Source organism: Anarhichas minor, unplaced genomic scaffold (assembly GCF_050575085.1).
Source record: "Anarhichas minor isolate MPS153535 unplaced genomic scaffold, ASM5057508v1 ptg000018l, whole genome shotgun sequence".
Lineage (NCBI taxonomy): Eukaryota > Metazoa > Chordata > Actinopteri > Perciformes > Anarhichadidae > Anarhichas > Anarhichas minor.
The window spans coordinates 13,719,671-13,740,635 of NW_027466464.1; the positions used below are offsets into that span (position 1 = coordinate 13,719,671).

Consider the following 20,965-nt stretch of genomic DNA (forward strand, 5'->3'; position numbering starts at 1 on the left):
GCTGGACGTCCTTTCCTCTGGTTTCCTGCGTCATGGCGAGCTGGTGGACGGCCGCAGACGTGCTGGACAGTCTGGACCTGGAGGAGGACTCCATAGTGGCCCGGGTCATCCAGGCCGTCGGGCTGTTTGGAGACATTCTGTCTCTGGAGGACACCATGCTGTCTGACGCCCAACCAGAGCACAACACCGACGGGACTGCACCAGGTGAGGAGGACGAAGAAGAAGGAGGAGGAGAAGAAGGAGAAACGCCAAGAGAGGAAGTGAAGGTGGAGGAAGACGAAGGAGAGAAGGTGGGAAAGGAAGGAGAGCAGCACGTGCAAGACTGGAAGGATGACAGCAGAGAGGAAGAGGAGGAACTGGAGGAAGATGATGGAGATGTTGGAGTGGAAAAGCAGGTAGAAGTGAGAGAAGAGGAGGAGGAGGAGGAGGAGGTTGAAGGACATGAAAAGGCAAACATGGACGCGGAAGAAAAGGAGGAACAGGAAGAGCAGGTGTTCGAAAATGAGGTAGACGAAGAGCGAGGAGATGAAAAGGATGAAGCAAAGACTCAAAGAGAGCCGGAGGAAGGAGGGAGGAAGGAGGACACGTTTGAGGAGGAAGGAAAGGGGAAGGAGGCAGACGAAGATGGAGACAGTTTGGATGATGAGTTTAAGAACAAACTCGGATGGACCGTCAAGGTCGAGGTAGAGGAGGGAGAGATGAAAAGACAGGATGAAGAAGAAGTGGGAGGAGAAGAAAAGGAGCCTCGGAAGGAGGAAGCACAAGATGGAAGGAAAGAGTTAAAGACTCGGGACGAGGAAGACGAGGTAGAAGAAGAAAGAAAAGAACAAGACAGGGGGACAGAGATAAAAGGACATGGAGGAGGTGAAGAAGGAGAAAAGATGGAAGAGACAAGAGAAAACCTGGTAGAGAAAGAAGAAGAACAACAGCGTGATGGCAAAGAAGAAGAGAAGGAGGCCTTGGGAAACAATGTAGAAAATGTAGAAGAAGAAGAAGAAAAGATGGAGGCCATGGGAGACAAAGTAGAACATGTAGAAGAAGAAGAAAAGATGGAGGCCTTGGGAAACAATGTAGAAAATGTAGAAGAAGAAGAAAAAAAGATGGAGGCCTTGGAAGACAAAGTAGAACATGTAGAAGAAGAAAAAAAGATGGAGGCCTTGGAAGACAAAGTACAACATGTAGAAGAAGAAGAAAAGATGGAGGCCTTCGTACACAAATTAGAAAATGTAGAAGAAGAAGAAGAAGAAGAAGAGATGGAGGCCTTGGGAGACAGATTAGAACATGTAGAAGAAGAAGAAAAGATGGAGGAACCAAATGATGAGTCAGCAAACCAACTTAATCAAACAGATTCCCAGAAGCCATCACCCTCCTCGCCTCTACGAGCCTCTGAATGTGCTGAAACGCTGAGTCATGCCGGTGCAGAAATAGGAAATGAAGCTCGCCGAGTCCCCACAGAAGAAGAGCAGAGCTCAGGCGCTGCCAAAAACCTCAACGGGGACATTCATCCCACTTCACCGAGCGGCGACAAAGAGACGGAGGGAAGGCCGACTGTGGACGCTCGTCTGGATCTGAGAGAGGAGGAAAGAAAGAGTCTGGAGGAGCAGGAGCGACTTGAAACAACGCCGCTGACATCATTTCCTGCTTCAGGACATCCAGGTGAACCTGCAGCTGACATCCAGGACATCACACCTGAGCTACACACAGGTACGCACGTTTACCGCTGTGATGGTTTACACTTTGCATGAGTGGCGGACTCCACCACTCACACCGAGAGCTCCCACTGAAAGAGGAACATACTGAATGTAAACGGCTGTTGTTGATCAATGCCGACAAAGAATTATGTTTAAAAAAGGGTTTGATTTTTATTAAATCTTACGGGTTTTACCTTTAAGTTTTAACATAACAATACGGGAGCCTAAAGTTTGCAAACTATGTTCTAAAATGCAATTCATGATTATTTTTAATGTTGAGTCTTTCATGAATTTAACACTATGTTCCCCACTGCTTTCATTCACTTTTAAGTCCTAAACTTTGCTGCTGTGAGTGTTTAAATATCTGGCAGGAACTTGTAAACAGGATCTCACATAACAGATAGGATTTTGCTGCAAACACAATTACTCCCGGTGGAGATTCAGGCCAGAGAGTTAATTCATTCATTAAAATTGAATTAAAATTCCACAAAGATGACGCTCACTCTGCTGCCTGAAGCAAACAGCAACAAACAGAGACAAATGAAATCACCTCATGTCGTGCTTTTACCTTTAACATTTCACTTTTAACGTTTCCTTCAGGTTGCAGGTTGGAGGCGAAGGTGTCGTTGATGGATGCAGCCGTCGGGTCGCCGTTACGGGCTGGAGGAGGACGCAAAGAGCTGAGTCTGACCGCGAACTCGTCCAGCACGAACCCTGAGATGGAAGCGAAGGAGGACAAAGAGGAAGGAAGTCAAAACTCTCTCAGTGTGAACAGCGAGGGGGACGGCAAGAAGAACGGCAGCCATCAATCGTCAAAGTACAAGACTGTGTCCTTCAGGAGGATCCGGAGAGGAAACACCCGACAGAGGATCGATGAGTTTGAGGCCATGATGGACGTCTGATCAAACCTTAAATATTGTCTCTTTGGGCTTGAAGATGATGATCTCTAGTAAAACTTTGAGAAAAGTTTAGTAGACCCAGGATAGAGCCCTGTGGTACAGCAGCCTGTAACGTAATGTTTCCATTGTTGTGAGTGGAAGGCGCTGAATAAATAGTTTATTATTGTTTCTTATGTGTCGTCAAAGTGCTTGAAATCTGTTCTTGTAGCTCTTTTCTTTATTTAAAATGCGATAATTTATTTATTAGTATTTCAGTGGTGGTATTTTCATTAACAGACATCAAACCAGAACTATTTAATGATGATACATGGAGAAAAATAACTAATAACTAATGATATTTATTTTTATATTTATTTTTATATTTATATGTATCTATAAGGACCATAATACGCAATAATCCTAATACTATGTGATAAATATTAGTATTTTTACATGTAATAAACAGGACATGTATTGGCACCGAGACTCAATATCAGGACTACATATCCCACAATTCTCCGCTCCTGTCACTGACGTCACCCGGAGACCCCGGCGTCCCTCTGCCAGCAGCGAGCGATGCGCGTTTGGCAACAAAAGACTCATTTCTAAACAGGTTGGGACGTTTTGTCGACGACGGTATTTTTTGGCACGTTATCACAGGTATGTTTACGAGCGGAGTGATATTTAAACTTGTAGTTTTTATCCTGAGTTTGTAGTTTAAACGGTTTTGATTTTAGAATGTCGGAAGTTGGCTTGGTAGCTAGGTGGCTAACAAGATGGCTGCGTCTATTTACTGCGGAACAACAACAAACACTGACTCACTTTAAAGTGTGTTTAACGTCACTTAGCATGACGCTGCGACTCTGACTGCGCATATCTGTGGACACGCTTCGTTCCAGGCGACAGTTGGCAGTCATGACACCGCTGCTGCTGTCCGTTGGAGGAAGAGGAAGAGGAAGGAGGTGATGATGATGATGACGTTCAGTTAGCTGGCTGCCTGCCTGGCGGACGGACGGGCGGACAACCAGAGCAGGATCCGGGACGACGAGAGGCGAAGATGCCGCGGAGGAAACAATCGAACCCCCAGCCCGTGAAATGTGAGTTCAAACTGTTCTCTTCCAGATGTTCTAGTCTGTATCTGATGTTTAGACTGTTGTCTTCCAGATGTTTGAGTCTGTATCTGATGTTTGGACTGTTGTCTTCCAGATGTTGGAGTTTGTATCTGGTGTTTGGACTGTTGTCTTCCATATGTTGTAGTTTGTATCTGGTGTTTTGACTGTTGTCTTCCAGATGTTCTAGTCTGTATCTGATGTTTAGACTGTTGTCTTCCAGATGTTTGAGTCTGTATCTGATGTTTGGACTGTTTTCCAGATGTTCTAGTCTGTATCTGATGTTTGGACTGTTGTCTTCCAGATGTTTGAGTCTGTATCTGATGTTTGGACTGTTGTCTTCCAGATGTTTGAGTCTGTATCTGGTGTTTGGACTCTTGTCTTCCAGATGTAGTTTGTATCTGGTGTTTTAACTGTTGTCTTCCAGATGTTTGAGGCTGTATCTGATGTTTGGACTGTTGTCTTCCAGATGTTGTAGTTTGTATCTCGTGTTTTAACTGTTGTCTTCCAGATGTTTGAGGCTGTATCTGGTGTTTGGACTATTGTCTTCCAGATGTTTGAGTCTGTATCTGGTGTTTGGACTCTTGTCTTCCAGATGTAGTTTGTATCTGGTGTTTTAACTGTTGTCTTCCAGATGTTTGAGGCTGTATCTGATGTTTGGACTGTTGTCTTCCAGAAGTTGTAGTTTGTATCTCGTGTTTTAACTGTTGTCTTCCAGATGTTTGAGGCTGTATCTGGTGTTTGGACTGTTGTCTTCCAGATGTTTGAGGCTGTATCTGGTGTTTGGACTCTTGTCTTCCAGATGTTGTAGTTTGTATCTGGTGTTTGGACTGTTGTCTTCCAGATGTTCTAGTTTGTATCTGGTGTTTTGACTGTTGTCTTCCAGATGGTTGAGGCTGTATCTGGTGTTTGGACTGTTGTCTTCCAGATGTTGGAGTTTGTATCTGGTGTTTGGACTGTTGTCTTCCAGATGTTGGAGTTTGTATCTGGTGTTTGGACTGTTGTCTTCCATATGTTGTAGTTTGTATCTGGTGTTTGGACTGTTGTCTTCCAGATGTTTGAGGCTGTATCTGGTGTTTGGACTGTTGTCTTCCAGATGTTGTAGTTTGTATCTGGTGTTTGGACTGTTGTCTTCCAGATGTTGTAGTTTGTATCTGGTGTTTGGACTGTTGTCTTCCAGATGTTGTAGTTTGTATCTGGTGTTTTGACTGCATCTTAACTTAAATGTAATTTGTATTTAGTAAGTTAAGCCCAGGGTAAACAGACTAAATGGTCTGACGTGTTGACATTACTTCCTCATTGTCTCTCAGAGAGGAAGACGTTGGAGACACGTCGTCCTTTCAGTCCATGTGTTATCTCATCCTGAATGTTTCCTCTCTTCCTCCCCTCTCTGCCTCCGGTCTCCACTTCCTCTTCTCAGGCTCTCTTCTGACCTCCTCCTCCTTCCCGTCGCTCTTCCTTTCTTCCTGTTTGACTTCTCTCGATCGTGTTCTTCCTCTTTTACATGTGTGTCCTCACGTCACCTTTTATCTACTGTGGACAAACCTTCATCTCTGAGTGTTCAGGGTTTCATCTCCCGTCTCATAAATCTCCGTGTGTTTACAAGTAACTAACTATAACTATAACTATAACTATATGTCATGTATGTGAGAGTCTGCTCAGCTTTAGGCTTGTTGAATTCACTGATTATCAACAGAACTAACTTATAACTAGTAAAGAAATCTTCTGTTTTTTATCCCACCCTCGAGCTCCTAGCTTCCTCTTCCTGACTCCCTCAGGACTCCCTCTTCTTCCTCACCCTCCAACTCTTCCTCCTCTGCTCTTATCTCATCCTCACTGATTTCCTCCTCTCGTCTCCTCCTCACTTTACTCTCTCGCTTCCTCTTCACCTCCTCTTACTTTGATTATCTCTCTTCCTTCTGTCCGGCTGTTTTTACAAACTCTTTCTGTCATTTCAAATGCAGCTTTGTTTTACTTGGTTACTAAAATAGGCCGTGAAATATTCAGAAGCATTCATATTTCTGATGAGTCAGCGTTTGGAACATGTGTTTGTGTCCAGTGGAGTCGGAGGACGGGGCGGTGCTCTACGACCCGAGCTGTTTGGTTCTGGAGAGCGACTTCCTGCTGAGCGGCGACCTGGAGTTTGGAGACTCTGAGATCATGGGGCTGGATCGAGAGGGTCAGTGACACACACACACACACACACACACACACACACACACGTCCTCAGATGAACAGTGTTGTTGTTTCTGGTTGAACACGTCTCTTCTTCTTCTTCTTCTTCAGGAATGACGGTGTTCTCTCTGACCGTAGACGACGACCCTTCGGCACCAACAGACTCCACCTTCCCAGCCTTCCTCTCCTGTAAAGCATGTGGCCGACTGCTGGGGGACACGGCTCTGGGAGCAGGTCTAGATCTGGGTAACTGTTCCACCAGATTCACCAAACACTCTGTTTTATGCCCTTGTTCTGCAAAAGTGGAACATCAGGAGCTAACAGATGTTTCTCAGAGGTGGAGGAATATTGTCATACTCTGAATAATGTGGAATGTTTGGTGCAGTTCTACATTTAAGTTCTATGATTTGTATGATATCCTCTGAAGCTTTATCTCCTCGGTGGCTCAATATAAAATGTTGTTCCAGGTGTGGGCCTGGACCTGGGGGCGGAGCTTTACTGCCTCACCTGTGAGGAAGGCCTCCAGCACGAAGCCTCGCCTCAGGCGGAGGGCTCGACGGAGGCCGACGGGACCGGCTCCGACGGGAAGCCGAGAGACGACGGCCCTCCCAAAGCGTTCTCCTGCTCGCTGTGCTCCTTCACCTCGCGCTACTCCAACCACCTGAAGCGCCACATGAGGACCCACGACGGCCACAAGCCGTACCGCTGCCCCGTCTGCCCCTACGCCTCGGCGCAGCTCGTCAACCTGCAGCGCCACGGCCGCACCCACACCGGGGAGAAACCCTACCGCTGCCCCCTGTGCAGCTACGCCTGCAGCTCCCTCGGGAACCTGCGGAGGCACCAGCGCATGCACACGCAGGAGAGGCCGCAGAGGAGGGAGAAGGAGAAGAGACGGGGGAGGAGGAAAAGAGGAAACGCTGCAAGTGAAGAAGGTAACTAACAGCCGCAAGGACACTTAAGGAAGGAGTTAAGGCCGCTGCTAAAGATTGTCTTCACGAAAATATGTTTAAATGTTTGACCCAGTTCCTCAAAGACATTCAGTTTAATATCAACATACAACTGAAGCAGAAAGGCCTTTAGGGACTTAGTCTGTTGCTGTGGTGCGCTCAACACTTTATCATGTTAATAACAGAAAAGAGGAAGCAACGAGTGGAAACTGAAAGAGTTAGAAATGAGGAAGAGAAGTTCTCTCTGGTTCAGTGCTTATCGACCTGAACCGTCCGTTGAGTATGTGAGAAGAAGTAAAAGGAGGAAGCTTGAGCTTGAGATGGAAGATAAGTGACTCATAATCAGATAAACCTGCAGGTTTTCTAGTGTTTCTTTCATGGACGTCTCTGAATAACGTCTCTCTCTTCTCGGTGCAGTCGTGTCAGACCTGACCCTGCGGGTGTCTCAGGACACGGGTTACTTCCAGACGTTGGACGGCCTCTCTCTCGGCTCTCCCTCCGCCCCGCTGCCCGTCCTCCTCTTCCCCCTCTGCTGCCGGATGTGCGGCCTCACCCTGGAGGAGGACGACCTGGAGGGGGACAAGGGGGACGGGGATGGAGACGCAGGACAGGTACGGTCCCTAACGTCCCATCGCTGGTCTCTGTGTGCAGTGTTTTGACGACATGAAAACCTGAGGAGAGTGTTGAGGGTTCAGAGGGTTAAAGGGGGGGGGGGGGTGTGTTTACTTCCAGGTGTGTCGTCGGTGTCAGCTGGACCTTCCGTCTAAAGATGTCTCCGGGTCTCCGCTCAGCCCGGCCGTGTCTCGGGGCTCCCGGCGGGCTCAGCGCGGCACCAAGCTGTACCGCTGCCCTCGCTGCCCCTTCCTGTCCCACTACCCCAACCACCTGGCCCGCCACGCCCACACCCACTCCGAGGAGAAACCCCACCGCTGCCCGCACTGCCCCTACACCTCCTCGCACCTCGACAACCTCAAGCGCCACCTGCGCGTGCACACGGGCGAGAAGCCCTACCAGTGCCCGTCGTGCAGCTACGCCTGCGGGAACCTCGCCAACCTGCGGCGGCACGAGCGCATCCACTCGGGCGCCAAGCCCTTCCACTGCGGCGTGTGCGGCTACTCCTGCAACCAGAGCATGAACCTGAAGAGGCACATGCTGCGGCACACGGGCGAGAAGCCGTACGCCTGCGCAGAGTGCGACTACACCACCGGCCACTGGGACAACTACAAGCGGCACCAGAGGAAGCACGGACACAACACGGACAGCTGGGACAAACACGCTCCCACCAACGGCCTCAGCTGGGCCAGAGACGCCCAGGAGGACCAGAGCCAGGAGCACAGTTAGAGTGTGTGTGTGTGTGTGTGTGTGTGTGTGTGTGTGTGTGTGTGTGTGTGTGTGTGTGTGTGTGTGTGTGTGTGTGTGTGTGTGTGTGTGTGTGTGTGTGTGTGTGTGTGTGTGTGTGTGTGTGTGTCGTATACACTGGTGAACCTCAGGCTGGAGCCAAACTCAGGTGCCTTTGACAGACTGAATGACTGTAACGCTGCACTGACTTTATAATACGAGGGGCATTAATGTGTGTGTGTGTGTGTGTGTGTGTGTGTGTGTGTGTGCTGCACATACACACGTCACACACACTTCCTGTAACATCAACACAGACATCTCATCTGTCACCATGTGACTTTTTCTACCAGCCGATCTGGATCCGCTGATGTTTCCTCTGACGGATGATGGATGTTTTTAAATGTGGGAGGAGCTTTAAAGTCTTTAAATGTGGGAGGAGCTTTAAAGTGACCTGAGTGGTTTCTTTTGATCCGGTGAAGTTGGGACTCTTCAGCTCGTTTCCTATCAGGATGAACTTGTGTGTGAGCTGGAGGTGATGCTGACGATGCGTCGCTCACTACACGTTATTTATGAGGAAGCTAAAGGACCGAGTGATGACGGGAGTTCTGTGAAGATTCATGAACGTGTTGATTGTGGCTGATCACAGAAACACAGGATGTGTTCATGGCTGTGACATGTTGTTGTTTTAGGGAATAAAAACATTCTGTTTTGTTCTTTTTACCTTAAAACTGGTTTATTCTCATAAGATTGTGGCCTTTTCTCAATTAAACTCTGATTTTATCCTCAAACCTCGTGGCTTTTGTCTCTTTAAGCGTTACAACTCTTTACACAACATCTTGTGTTATTCTTCTACTCGTGGCCCAAATACATTTCAACAAAGACCCAGATGTAGAATGTTATAGAATGAGTCCGTGCTGTCGTGTTATTGGACCAGAATCACATGAAGCAGAACATTAGAAATGCTTTTAAAATCTTTTATTTAAAGACTTCCCACCCTGAGAGATGAGAGGAGGAACAGTTCAACAAGTGTTATGTTAGGATTAGCCTAGCTTAGCATAAAGACTGGAAGCGGGTGGGAACAGCTAGCCGCACTCTGTTGTTCACCGAGGCTTCATATCAGATAGAAACACGTGTGATAGAAGCTGCTTCCTCTTTTGGAGCTGTGTGTTTAGGAAACACCTGCCTCACACGCCCTGAGGAGTGATGAAGAGGAGGAGGAGGAGGCATGTAAAGCAGACGGGTTCCTGTGTGTGTGTGTGTGTGTGGTCTTTAGTTTCAGCAGAAGAAGAGCTCCAATAAACACTGAACACATGGGCCTGGTGAGTACGTCTCTTTCTCTCCACAAAGCCGTCTTTCAGTTTGTAATTTGCACATTTTAAAGCTTTATTAATGTCTAATAACTCATTGAATAATTATGTCTGTTGGCTCATATTAAGAACTTTTTTTGGGGGGGTTGCCAAGATGTGAAAAATCCCCCTTTTTAGCTCAGAAAACATCAAACACACAAAGACGACTTCAACGCTCTGTAACAAGAGTTCTCACTGACGTGTAACAATTAACATATTAACATATTAAAGTAGTATATAAGTTAAGAAACATAGTAATATTTTGTATTCTGTATCTATGAAAATATGAAGAAAATACAAATAAAAGATAAATGTAATAAGTAAAAGGTTCTACTTCTAATGTCTAATAAAGCAGTTTAATTTCTCTAAAACTAAACATTTGATACTTTCATGTGCAGATATTCATGTTTCAATACATTTATATTATGAAACACTTGAAGTCAGACGTACATTAAAACCAGAATAGAAGGAAACGTAAACATTAAAAGTGTTAATGAAGAGCTTCTCTCTGAGGCTTCCTGCTCACACATGAGTCCTCGTGGATCTGTCGTGGTTGTATTATTCGTTATATTTAATGACCCGTCTGCAGAAACACTCCAACCCTCAGCTGTTCCCGGGGGACATCGTGGAGTATCGCAGGAACAAGTACTTCTCTCACTTCGCGGTGTTCTACGGGGAGAAGGACGGCGTTCCCTACGTCGCTCACCTCACATGTCGAGGTCGGTGTTTACTCCGTGTTTACCTTCTTTAAGGTACAAATATCCACCCGAGCAGTGGGAATACTTAAAGTACACGTGTGGTATTCAAATGCATCTGTGGTTGTGTTTCTCTGTTATATATTCGTATTGTTTTAGGTCACTAGAGGGAGATGTTACGTTCCTGTTTATTGATATTTTGTATTGAAGATAAATAAGACTTTTAATGTATAATTAGACTTTAGATGTCGTGTTTGTCAGATTCAGACGCCAAGCTGCCGCTCTTTGGCCGAGCTCTGAGGTCAGAGGTGAAGCTGGATCCACTGGAGCTGCTGGGGAATAGATACAAGGTGACTTCCACGTGTAATAACACTGTAATAACACGTCGGGAAAGACATTCAATGACGAGGCCTTCGATTGCGTCGCAGGTCAACAACATGCTGGACGACTCGTTCCCGGCCAGAGACTTCCACGGCGTGGTGAAGCCCGCCATCGACGAGCTGATGGGCCGCGAGGTGACGTTCGACATCCTTTTTCACAACAGCGAGCACCAGGCGACGCTCCTCCGGTACGGAGTCAAGAAGTCCCAGCAGGTCGGTGCACGCTGCCCTCGTCATGGCAACAGAACGTCTCATATGTGAAGACGTTCACCTCTAACTTTACCAACATGTTGCATTGATTGCACATTTATTATATTTAAACAATCAGCAGGAAAACACAAGCAGTAGTTAATAAACCGTGAATCCGGAGTTCCACATGGATCTTTCCTGGGTCCTCTTCAGTTTATATACAATAACCTGCAAGAAGAGACGCTTTCTCCTAATAATAGAATAATAATCTTTGTTTATATGAGCATCATTGAGGCTGTTTGTGTTTCAGATCGAGAGGATCTACGAGCACATCATGCCGGCCTGGAAGAAGCTGTTTAAGGAGAAGAAGCTGTGAACACTTCTCCTTGTGACCACAGGAGGGCGACACTGTGCAGGAGTTCAAGAAGACGGTTATGAGATGAAGAGATCATATTTGGGTTTTTTTCTTGAAATATTGTCTAATATTACAGACATTTCATCTAAATGTCTACTTTGACTTTTTAATATATTTATTCCACGATTGTTCAGCATGAAGTCATAACATTTTGAAATATTAAAGTCATTTTTTAGAGAAAAGTTCATAATATTTACATGAACATTTAAGTCTCAAGATAAACTCTATAATATAAAATATTTTTCCTCAAAATATTTAGACTCTGTCCGTGTGCTGCATATTTAATCACCGTGTCTTTAACCAAAGATAAATGCTACATAATGCTAAGCTAATAAACAGAAGCTACAGCTCACCATCAAACGCTTCATGACGTCGTTGTTTCAGTAGAAGTTCACACAAACCTTCATCTTTGTTTGCAGACCGATGGAATGTCTCCAGAATCAAACAAAGAGTTTAACAGAGTTTTATTGTCACAGTTGTCAAATCTCCACTTTACAAATAAAGTGATCTTGGAGCCGTGTTCTGTGTTTCTCTCATTTAGTTTGTCAGAATCCACCATGTGAGTCCTTCTGGTCCGTGTCTCGTGTGTTCATGTCGTCTCCTCCACATCTAAACATCTGAAGTTCATATCTGACTTATTGATGATTCTTTCCTTTAAAGATCACATGAATGGTTCATTTGTCTGATCGACAGTCTAAAGCAGCTCAACGTAGCATTCACAATGATTTATGTTCTTTCTGATATGTTTATGACTTCATATCATCATGGTGTCTGGCTCCGCCCCCCTCACAGTTTGGGGGCCACGTTGAGGCCTCCGGCCTCCTTCAGGGCTCCTTTGAGCCATGAGATCAGGATGCTGTTGGTCTCCTCCGGCCTCTCCATCTGAGTCCAGTGTCCACACTCCTCCAGGTGGGCTCTGCTCAGGTTCAGCATCTGCAGTCATTTACAATAATCCATATTTAATATAATCTACCATCACAACGGTGGGATTAGTAGTTCTTTGGGGGGTTTGTTTTGCTCACCTTGTCCTCCATTCCTTTGGAGAAGGCCGGCAGCAGCACCTGGTCTTTACCGGCCGTCACCATCAGAGTCGGCATCAGCAGCTGACACACACACACACACACACACGTGTATTTATATGTACATGTATTCATATATGTATTTCCTGTGTGTGTGTGTGTGTGTGTGAGACGAACCTTCTCAGCGGGACGAGAACACATCCACCTCCAGTTGGCCTCCATGTTCCGGTACCAGTTCAACGGCCTCCTGTGGAGCAGAGCAGCAGAAGGACTCGCTGTGAAGACACGTGAAGGTCTCTGCACCACAACTCTCACACCGAGTCCCTTTGTGGGACAACATGTCCACGACAACTCTCACACCGAGTCCCTTTGTGGGACAACATGTCCACGACAACTCTCACACCGAGTCCCTTTGTGGGATAACATGTCCACGACGTTGATCACAGCTTTAACTGCTCTCAGTGATTCACTTTACATGAGTCATGAGTCATGAGTCATGAGTCAGCAGATAAACACAGTTCATGGTTCATTATAACGTGTTCGGTTCTTATTGTGTTCAGATGTGTGAGGGTTGACTTTAGGTGACAGTGACCTCTGACCTGAAGCCTCGCTCTCCGTACTGGCTGACGTAGAACTGCAGGTCGGCCTCCGTCAGCATGCAGCTGCGCTTTATCTGCTGCGGGAGACCCACGAACAGACCCCCTACACACACACACACACACACACACACAGTCAGGACTCTGTGTGTTATACGTATATATATATATAAACATATATGTGTTCATGCTTCACCTCGAGCACAGACTCCTCTGGTGCTGACAGCCGGACGCTTCTCCTGAGAGACAAACGTGTTTATTGTCGTGTTTCATATCTTTAGTGATCACGTGACTCGTGTTCCTCGTGTGTGAGTCTCCTCACCGCTTCAGCGCTGCTGGAGAAGAAGATGTTGAACGTTCTCTCCAAGTCTTCCTCCAGCTCGGCCTCTGCTACGCCCTGACACACACACACACACACACACACACACACACGTTTTAAACTCCTTCATATACAAGTCCTGTACAATGAATACCTCTGAGGTGTAGTGCAGTAGAAGTACACGCTGTACACAGACTCACAGGTGTTTGGAAGTACAGCTGGTAATCAAAGACGGGAACATTCTTGAGTTTGTCAGCAGGACTCACTGACGGGTCCACAGAGAACAGAGGAGTGTTCAGAGACGCTGCAGCCCTGCACACACAACAACCAGCACGTTGTACTACTATATACACACATATATACACACATATATATATATATAAAGTACTGTGTGTGTACCTGACTCTCTCAGGGAAGTACTGAGCCATGCTCCACACCAGGGCGCCGCCCCAGTCGTGACCCACCAGGGTGACCTGAGGGATCGCCTGCAGAGACACGACATGGAGTACAAGTACAAGTACAAGTACCAGCATCAGGTAGTACTTCTGTTTATGGACCAATCACAACTTTATACTTCATATTCATCAGTGAGTCACTTACTCACCATTCTGTCCAGAAATGTGATTAAATCCTGAAGAAAACATTCAAATTATTACAACATCACTGGATGAGTACAACGACGTGTATTTATATATATATATATATATATATGTATATTTATGTGTATATTTATTAAATGTATGTCTTTATACTTCATGATGAACATGAAGCTGCATTGGTGTCACAATAACAAGTGCGTCTATGAAGATCTTTATGAAGCTGAAGAAGGTTTATTATACTTCATAACGTTTCATCCTGACTCCTCATGTGTGTGTCTTTGAATACTTGTGTACTTGTACTTCATGAAGTGTGTGTCGTACCTTACAGAGCTGCTCCTGAGAATATTCTTCTACGTCTGTCGGAGGAGAAACACACAAACGTCTTCACGTCAGAGTTCACTGGTTCACTGTTAAACTCTCTACTTGAGCTTCACTCTGAATCTGTTTCACTGAGATGGAACATTGTGAATCAACTGAAGGAGCTCTGAAGGAGCTCTGTGATTGGACGATCACCTGGGGGCGCTGTGGAGCCTCCGTAGCCCTTCATGTCCAGAGCCAGCACCCTGAACCCGGCTGCTGCCAGGGCCGGGATCTAGAGAGAGGGGGGGAGGAGAGAGAGAGAGGAGAGAGAGAGAGAGAGGTGGGGGGGGAGGGAGGAGAGAGGGAGGAGAGAGAGAGGTGATGGTCACTGTGACTCAGGGAGCATCATCGTTGTGCTCGCTGGGTGTCAGCAGGACGCTTGTTACCTGGTACCTCCAGGAGTACCAGCTCTCAGGGAAGCCGTGACACAGAACCACTGGAGGACCTGAACCCATCTCCACGTAATGAGTCCTCACACCAGGCTGAGACACACACACACACACACACACACACACAGAGGAATTATTCAGAGTAATGTCACAGGAACACATAATACATAATGACTCCACACATCTGAACCGTGTCACATTCTGCCGCTGCCTCTATGAAGCATTAACTGTAGAGGGCAGTGTGCATGCTGCCTCCTCCTACATGTGTGTGTAGCACACTACACAGTGCGCTCCATAGTGTGCTAGGACTGTGTTACCCTGATGGAGACGTATCCATGCGACACGTCATCAGGGCTGCAGGATGGTGGAGGACTCTCTGCTCCCACAGCCTGAAACACACACACACACACACACACACACATGGGAGGACTTATGTCATCCAAACGATGACTTCCATCCACGTTGCAGAAGAGCTCCGGTCCACACCTGAACTCCAGTGAAGCTGGCCAGTTTGTTCAGAGCGTCCTCCAGGTTCTCCACCAAGATGGCCTTCATCCCGGCTCCCTCTGCGGCCGCCACACCTTCCTCATCCGCATCCAGCCACAGAGCCTGAAATGACACCCACAGGGTGACGGTGCTGAGCGCTCACACTCACGTCTAAACGCCGCCGCTGTGCCGGGGTCTACCTGCTGTGATGTCACTCCCAGGTGCTGCAGAGCAGAGCGGAACGAGGCGGGCTCTGGGACCCTGTGACCTGAGCGACAGGACTGGAGGACCAGGTCAAAGTGGGCCCCCAGCTGAGAGAGGAGGCGGGCCGGACCGCCTCCAGCGGCGATGTCATCTAGCCAGTGATTGGCCAGGACGGCTGTCAGTAACCCTGATGGGATGGAAGGAAGTTTACCAGCCTGAAGCCACCGGCCTCTCTTCTTCATGTGCTACGGAGCAGCGTGAGGGACAAGAATAAGAACACACACGCTTCTGCACTTTCAGAATAAAGACTAGAATAAACTTGATGTTTCAGATTAAAGTTGAACTTTTGAGAATAAATCAAACCACTGACACAAGTACTGAACGTTGGACTCTACTTGTGCATGTGTGTGTTTGTTTCCTCCTCCTGTGAACAGATCTACTGATGCAGGTTTGTACCACTGTGACGCAGACTGGCAGCTGTCTTCAGCACGGCTGGTTGGACGTCCATCATGGCCTCTCTGAGCTCCTCCAGCAGGCGTCTCGCTGACCAATCAGACGGCAGAGTCACACCTTTGACCCCGGCCTCCTTCACGCACTCCGCCTCCAAGGCCGGGATCATCTGCACACAGGTTTCAAGGATGAAGGAGGCGGTAAAATACTCCGTGAATGTCAAAGACTCGTGACGTCACCCACCTGAGAAAGGGTGAGCTGGCCTCTCTCCGCCCGGCTCATGGCTCCGTCCTTCAGGGACGCCACTCCGGACAGGAAACCGCTGCAAAGCACAGAGACACGCCCACCGACATGAATACGTCTGCATCAGGAGGCTCAGTGGAGACATGAATTCAACTGGAAGTATTAAATACGTCTCAGCGGGTCAGAACATTATTGGATCATTTTCAATCAGCAGACGGAGCTGATTCATTAATCACTGAAGACTAACGAGTGTTCAGAATGAACTGAACATCTCTGCAGTGACTGTGAGCTCATCAGGAGTTACATCATAAACACTGGAACACGTCATTAACCTTTGCACAGTGAACCCGCGCTCACTAAACATGTTCCCGACGTGTTCAGACTAGTAACACACTGAAACACACGCACTCATTTTAATACAGATGTATAGAAACATCTGACACAGCGACGGGATGTCCTGCTGTGACACATAATTAGAATGCAGTTTATAAGAGAAATAAAAAGCTTAAATCTTTGTGTTGTTACAGTGAGTTGTTGCGTAACAGTCTCTCTTCTCACCCTGGCAGCTTGTGCAACTCCTCCAGCTTCTGTAGAACTGCACGAGGCCTGCAGGAGACCACCACTCCCCAGAAGTTGAACAAGACGGCTTTCTTCTCCGACATCTCCGCCATGTCTCTGGATCTGTGATATATAAACCTGTGATATATAAATCTGTGATATATAAACCTGTGATATATAAATCTGTGATATATAAATCTGTGATATATAAATCTGTGATATATAAATCTGTGATATATAAATCTGTGATATATAAACCTGTGATATATAAACCTGTGATATATAAACCTGTGATATATAAATCTGTGATATATAAATCTGTGATATATAAACCTGTGATATATAAACCTGTGATATATAAACCTGTGATATATAAATCTGTGATATATAAACCTGTGATATATAAACCTGTGATATATAAACCTGTGATATATAAATCTGTGATATATAAACCTGTGATATATAAACCTGTGATATATAAATCTGTGATATATAAACCTGTGATATATAAATCTGTGATATATAAATCTGTGATATATAAATCTGTGATATATAAATCTGTGATATATAAACCTGTGATATATAAATCTGTGATATATAAATCTGTGATATATAAATCTGTGATATATAAACCTGTGATATATAAATCTGTGATATATAAACCTGTGATATATAAATCTGTGATATATAAATCTGTGATATATAAATCTGTGATATATAAATCTGTGATATATAAACCTGTGATATATAAATCTGTGATATATAAATCTGTGATATATAAATCTGTGATATATAAACCTGTGATATATAAATCTGTGATATATAAATCTGTGATATATAAACCTGTGATATATAAATCTGTGATAAAGAATCTGTGATAAAGAATCTGTGATATATAAATCTGTGATATATAAATCTGTGATATATAAATCTGTGATATATAAACCTGTGATATATAAATCTGTGATATATAAACCTGTGATATATAAATCTGTGATATATAAACCTGTGATATATAAATCTGTGATAAAGAATCTGTGATATATAAATCTGTGATATATAAATCTGTGATATATAAATCTCTGATAAAGAATCTGTGATATATAAATCTGTGATATATAAACCTGTGATATATAAATCTGTGATAAAGAATCTGTGATATATAAACCTGTGATATATAAATCTGTGATATATAAATCTGTGATATATAAATCTGTGATATATAAATCTGTGATATATAAACCTGTGATATATAAATCTGTGATATATAAACCTGTGATATATAAATCTGTGATATATAAATCTGTGATATATAAACCTGTGATATATAAATCTGTGATAAAGAATCTGTGATATATAAATCTGTGATATATAAATCTGTGATATATAAATCTGTGATATATAAATCTCTGATAAAGAATCTGTGATATATAAATCTGTGATATATAAACCTGTGATATATAAATCTGTGATATATAAACCTGTGATATATAAATCTGTGATATATAAACCTGTGATATATAAATCTGTGATATATAAACCTGTGATATATAAATCTGTGATATATAAATCTGTGATATATAAACCTGTGATATATAAATCTGTGATAAAGAATCTGTGATATATAAATCTGTGATATATAAATCTGTGATATATAAATCTGTGATATATAAATCTGTGATATATAAACCTGTGATATATAAATCTGTGATATATAAATCTGTGATATATAAACCTGTGATATATAAATCTGTGATATATAAACCTGTGATATATAAATCTGTGATATATAAATCTGTGATATATAAACCTGTGATATATAAATCTGTGATATATAAATCTGTGATATATAAACCTGTGATATATAAATCTGTGATATATAAACCTGTGATATATAAATCTGTGATATATAAACCTGTGATATATAAATCTGTGATATATAAATCTGTGATATATAAACCTGTGATATATAAATCTGTGATAAAGAATCTGTGATATATAAATCTGTGATATATAAATCTGTGATATATAAATCTCTGATAAAGAATCTGTGATATATAAATCTGTGATATATAAACCTGTGATATATAAATCTGTGATATATAAATCTGTGATATATAAATCTGTGATATATAAATCTGTGATATATAAATCTGTGATATATAAACCTGTGATATATAAATCTGTGATATATAAACCTGTGATATATAAATCTGTGATATATAAACCTGTGATATATAAATCTGTGATATATAAACCTGTGATATATAAATCTGTGATATATAAATCTGTGATATATAAACCTGTGATATATAAATCTGTGATATATAAACCTGTGATATATAAATCTGTGATATATAAACCTGTGATATATAAATCTGTGATATATAAATCTGTGATATATAAATCTGTGATATATAAATCTGTGATATATAAACCTGTGATATATAAATCTGTGATATATAAACCTGTGATATATAAATCTGTGATATATAAATCTGTGATATATAAACCTGTGATATATAAATCTGTGATATATAAATCTGTGATATATAAATCTGTGATATATAAATCTGTGATATATAAACCTGTGATATATAAATCTGTGATATATAAATCTGTGATATATAAACCTGTGATATATAAATCTGTGATATATAAATCTGTGATATATAAATCTGTGATATATAAACCTGTGATATATAAATCTGTGATATATAAACCTGTGATATATAAATCTGTGATATATAAATCTGTGATATATAAACCTGTGATATATAAATCTGTGATATATAAACCTGTGATATATAAATCTGTGATATATAAACCTGTGATATATAAATCTGTGATATATAAATCTGTGATATATAAATCTGTGATATATAAATCTGTGATATATAAACCTGTGATATATAAATCTGTGATATATAAACCTGTGATATATAAATCTGTGATATATAAACCTGTGATATATAAATCTGTGATATATAAATCTGTGATATATAAACCTGTGATATATAAATCTGTGATATATAAACCTGTGATATATAAATCTGTGATATATAAATCTGTGATATATAAACCTGTGATATATAAATCTGTGATATATAAACCTGTGATATATAAATCTGTGATATATAAATCTGTGATATATAAACCTGTGATATATAAATCTGTGATATATAAACCTGTGATATATAAATCTGTGATATATAAACCTGTGATATATAAATCTGTGATATATAAATCTGTGATATATAAATCTGTGATATATAAATCTGTGATATATAAACCTGTGATATATAAATCTGTGATATATAAACCTGTGATATATAAATCTGTGATATATAAATCTGTGATATATAAACCTGTGATATATAAATCTGTGATATATAAATCTGTGATATATAAACCTGTGATATATAAATCTGTGATATATAAATCTGTGATATATAAATCTGTGATATATAAATCTGTGATATATAAACCTGTGATATATAAATCTGTGATATATAAACCTGTGATATATAAATCTGTGATATATAAACCTGTGATATATAAATCTGTGATATATAAATCTGTGATATATAAATCTGTGATATATAAATCTGTGATATATAAACCTGTGATATATAAATCTGTGATATATAAACCTGTGATATATAAATCTGTGATATATAAATCTGTGATATATAAACCTGTGATATATAAATCTGTGATATATAAATCTGTGATATATAAATCTGTGATATATAAATCTGTGATATATAAACCTGTGATATATAAATCTGTGATATATAAACCTGTGATATATAAATCTGTGATATATAAATCTGTGATATATAAACCTGTGATATATAAATCTGTGATAAAGAATCTGTGATATATAAATCTGTGATATATAAATCTGTGATATATAAATCTGTGATATATAAACCTGTGATATATAAATCTGTGATATATAAACCTGTGATATATAAATCTGTGATATATAAATCTGTGATATATAAACCTGTGATATATAAACCTGTGATATATAAATCTGTGATATATAAGTCTGTGATATATAAACCTGTGATATATAAATCTGTGATATATAAGTCTGTGATATATAAACCTGTGATATATAAATCTGTGATATATAAATCTGTGATATATAAATCTGTGATATATAAACCTGTGATATATAAATCTGTGATATATAAACCTGTGATATATAAATCTGTGATATATAAATCTGTGATATATAAACCTGTGATATATAAACCTGTGATATATAAATCTGTGATATATAAGTCTGTGATATATAAACCTGTGATATATAAACCTGTGATATATAAATCTGTGATATATAAATCTGTGATATATAAACCTGTGATATATAAATCTGTGATAAAGAATCTGTGATATAAATCTGTGATAAAGAATCTGTGATATAAATCTGTGATAAAGAATCTGTGATGTGTCTGCCTCTGTGTGAGGCTCTTGAGGAGAGACTTTGCCCTCTGAACAGACTCGCTCAGCCGGTCCGCCCACTTGTCCTGCACGCTCCCATGTTGAGACAGAACTGGGACAAAGG

General features: G+C 42.1%; 3 protein-coding genes and 1 long non-coding RNA gene across 4 annotated transcripts; 2 read left to right on the forward strand and 2 right to left on the reverse strand.

Moving 5' to 3' along the window:
• Window positions 1-1,318: 1,318 nt before the first annotated feature.
• On the reverse strand, window positions 1,319-3,687 carry LOC142952830 (uncharacterized). Its single transcript, XR_012954727.1, has 3 exons — window positions 3,392-3,687; window positions 2,260-2,405; window positions 1,319-1,568 (listed from the first exon to the last, which is right to left on the reverse strand). It is a non-coding gene; the product is annotated as an uncharacterized LOC142952830 (long non-coding RNA).
• On the forward strand, window positions 3,086-8,926 carry LOC142952828 (zinc finger protein 513-like). Its single transcript, XM_076094806.1, has 7 exons — window positions 3,086-3,229; window positions 3,469-3,666; window positions 5,738-5,857; window positions 5,965-6,099; window positions 6,321-6,785; window positions 7,218-7,411; window positions 7,533-8,926. The coding sequence occupies exons 2-7, from the start codon at window positions 3,627-3,629 to the stop codon at window positions 8,139-8,141; spliced, it is 1,563 nt and encodes a 520-aa protein (XP_075950921.1). The 5' UTR covers window positions 3,086-3,229; window positions 3,469-3,626; the 3' UTR covers window positions 8,142-8,926.
• A 418-nt stretch (window positions 8,927-9,344) lies between these two features.
• plaat1l (phospholipase A and acyltransferase 1-like) lies at window positions 9,345-11,682 on the forward strand. Its single transcript, XM_076094807.1, has 5 exons — window positions 9,345-9,457; window positions 10,074-10,203; window positions 10,441-10,529; window positions 10,608-10,772; window positions 11,059-11,682. The coding sequence occupies exons 1-5, from the start codon at window positions 9,449-9,451 to the stop codon at window positions 11,122-11,124; spliced, it is 459 nt and encodes a 152-aa protein (XP_075950922.1). The 5' UTR covers window positions 9,345-9,448; the 3' UTR covers window positions 11,125-11,682.
• ephx2 (epoxide hydrolase 2, cytoplasmic) lies at window positions 11,611-16,527 on the reverse strand. The gene is made up of 18 exons (XM_076094805.1): window positions 16,387-16,527; window positions 15,829-15,907; window positions 15,592-15,754; window positions 15,132-15,322; window positions 14,932-15,054; window positions 14,763-14,834; window positions 14,443-14,538; window positions 14,210-14,288; window positions 14,018-14,052; window positions 13,702-13,728; window positions 13,497-13,582; window positions 13,298-13,409; window positions 13,101-13,175; window positions 12,975-13,017; window positions 12,782-12,884; window positions 12,360-12,429; window positions 12,186-12,266; window positions 11,611-12,096 (listed from the first exon to the last, which is right to left on the reverse strand). The coding sequence occupies exons 1-18, from the start codon at window positions 16,497-16,499 to the stop codon at window positions 11,950-11,952; spliced, it is 1,695 nt and encodes a 564-aa protein (XP_075950920.1). The 5' UTR covers window positions 16,500-16,527; the 3' UTR covers window positions 11,611-11,949.
• Between the last annotated feature and the right edge of the window lie 4,438 nt (window positions 16,528-20,965).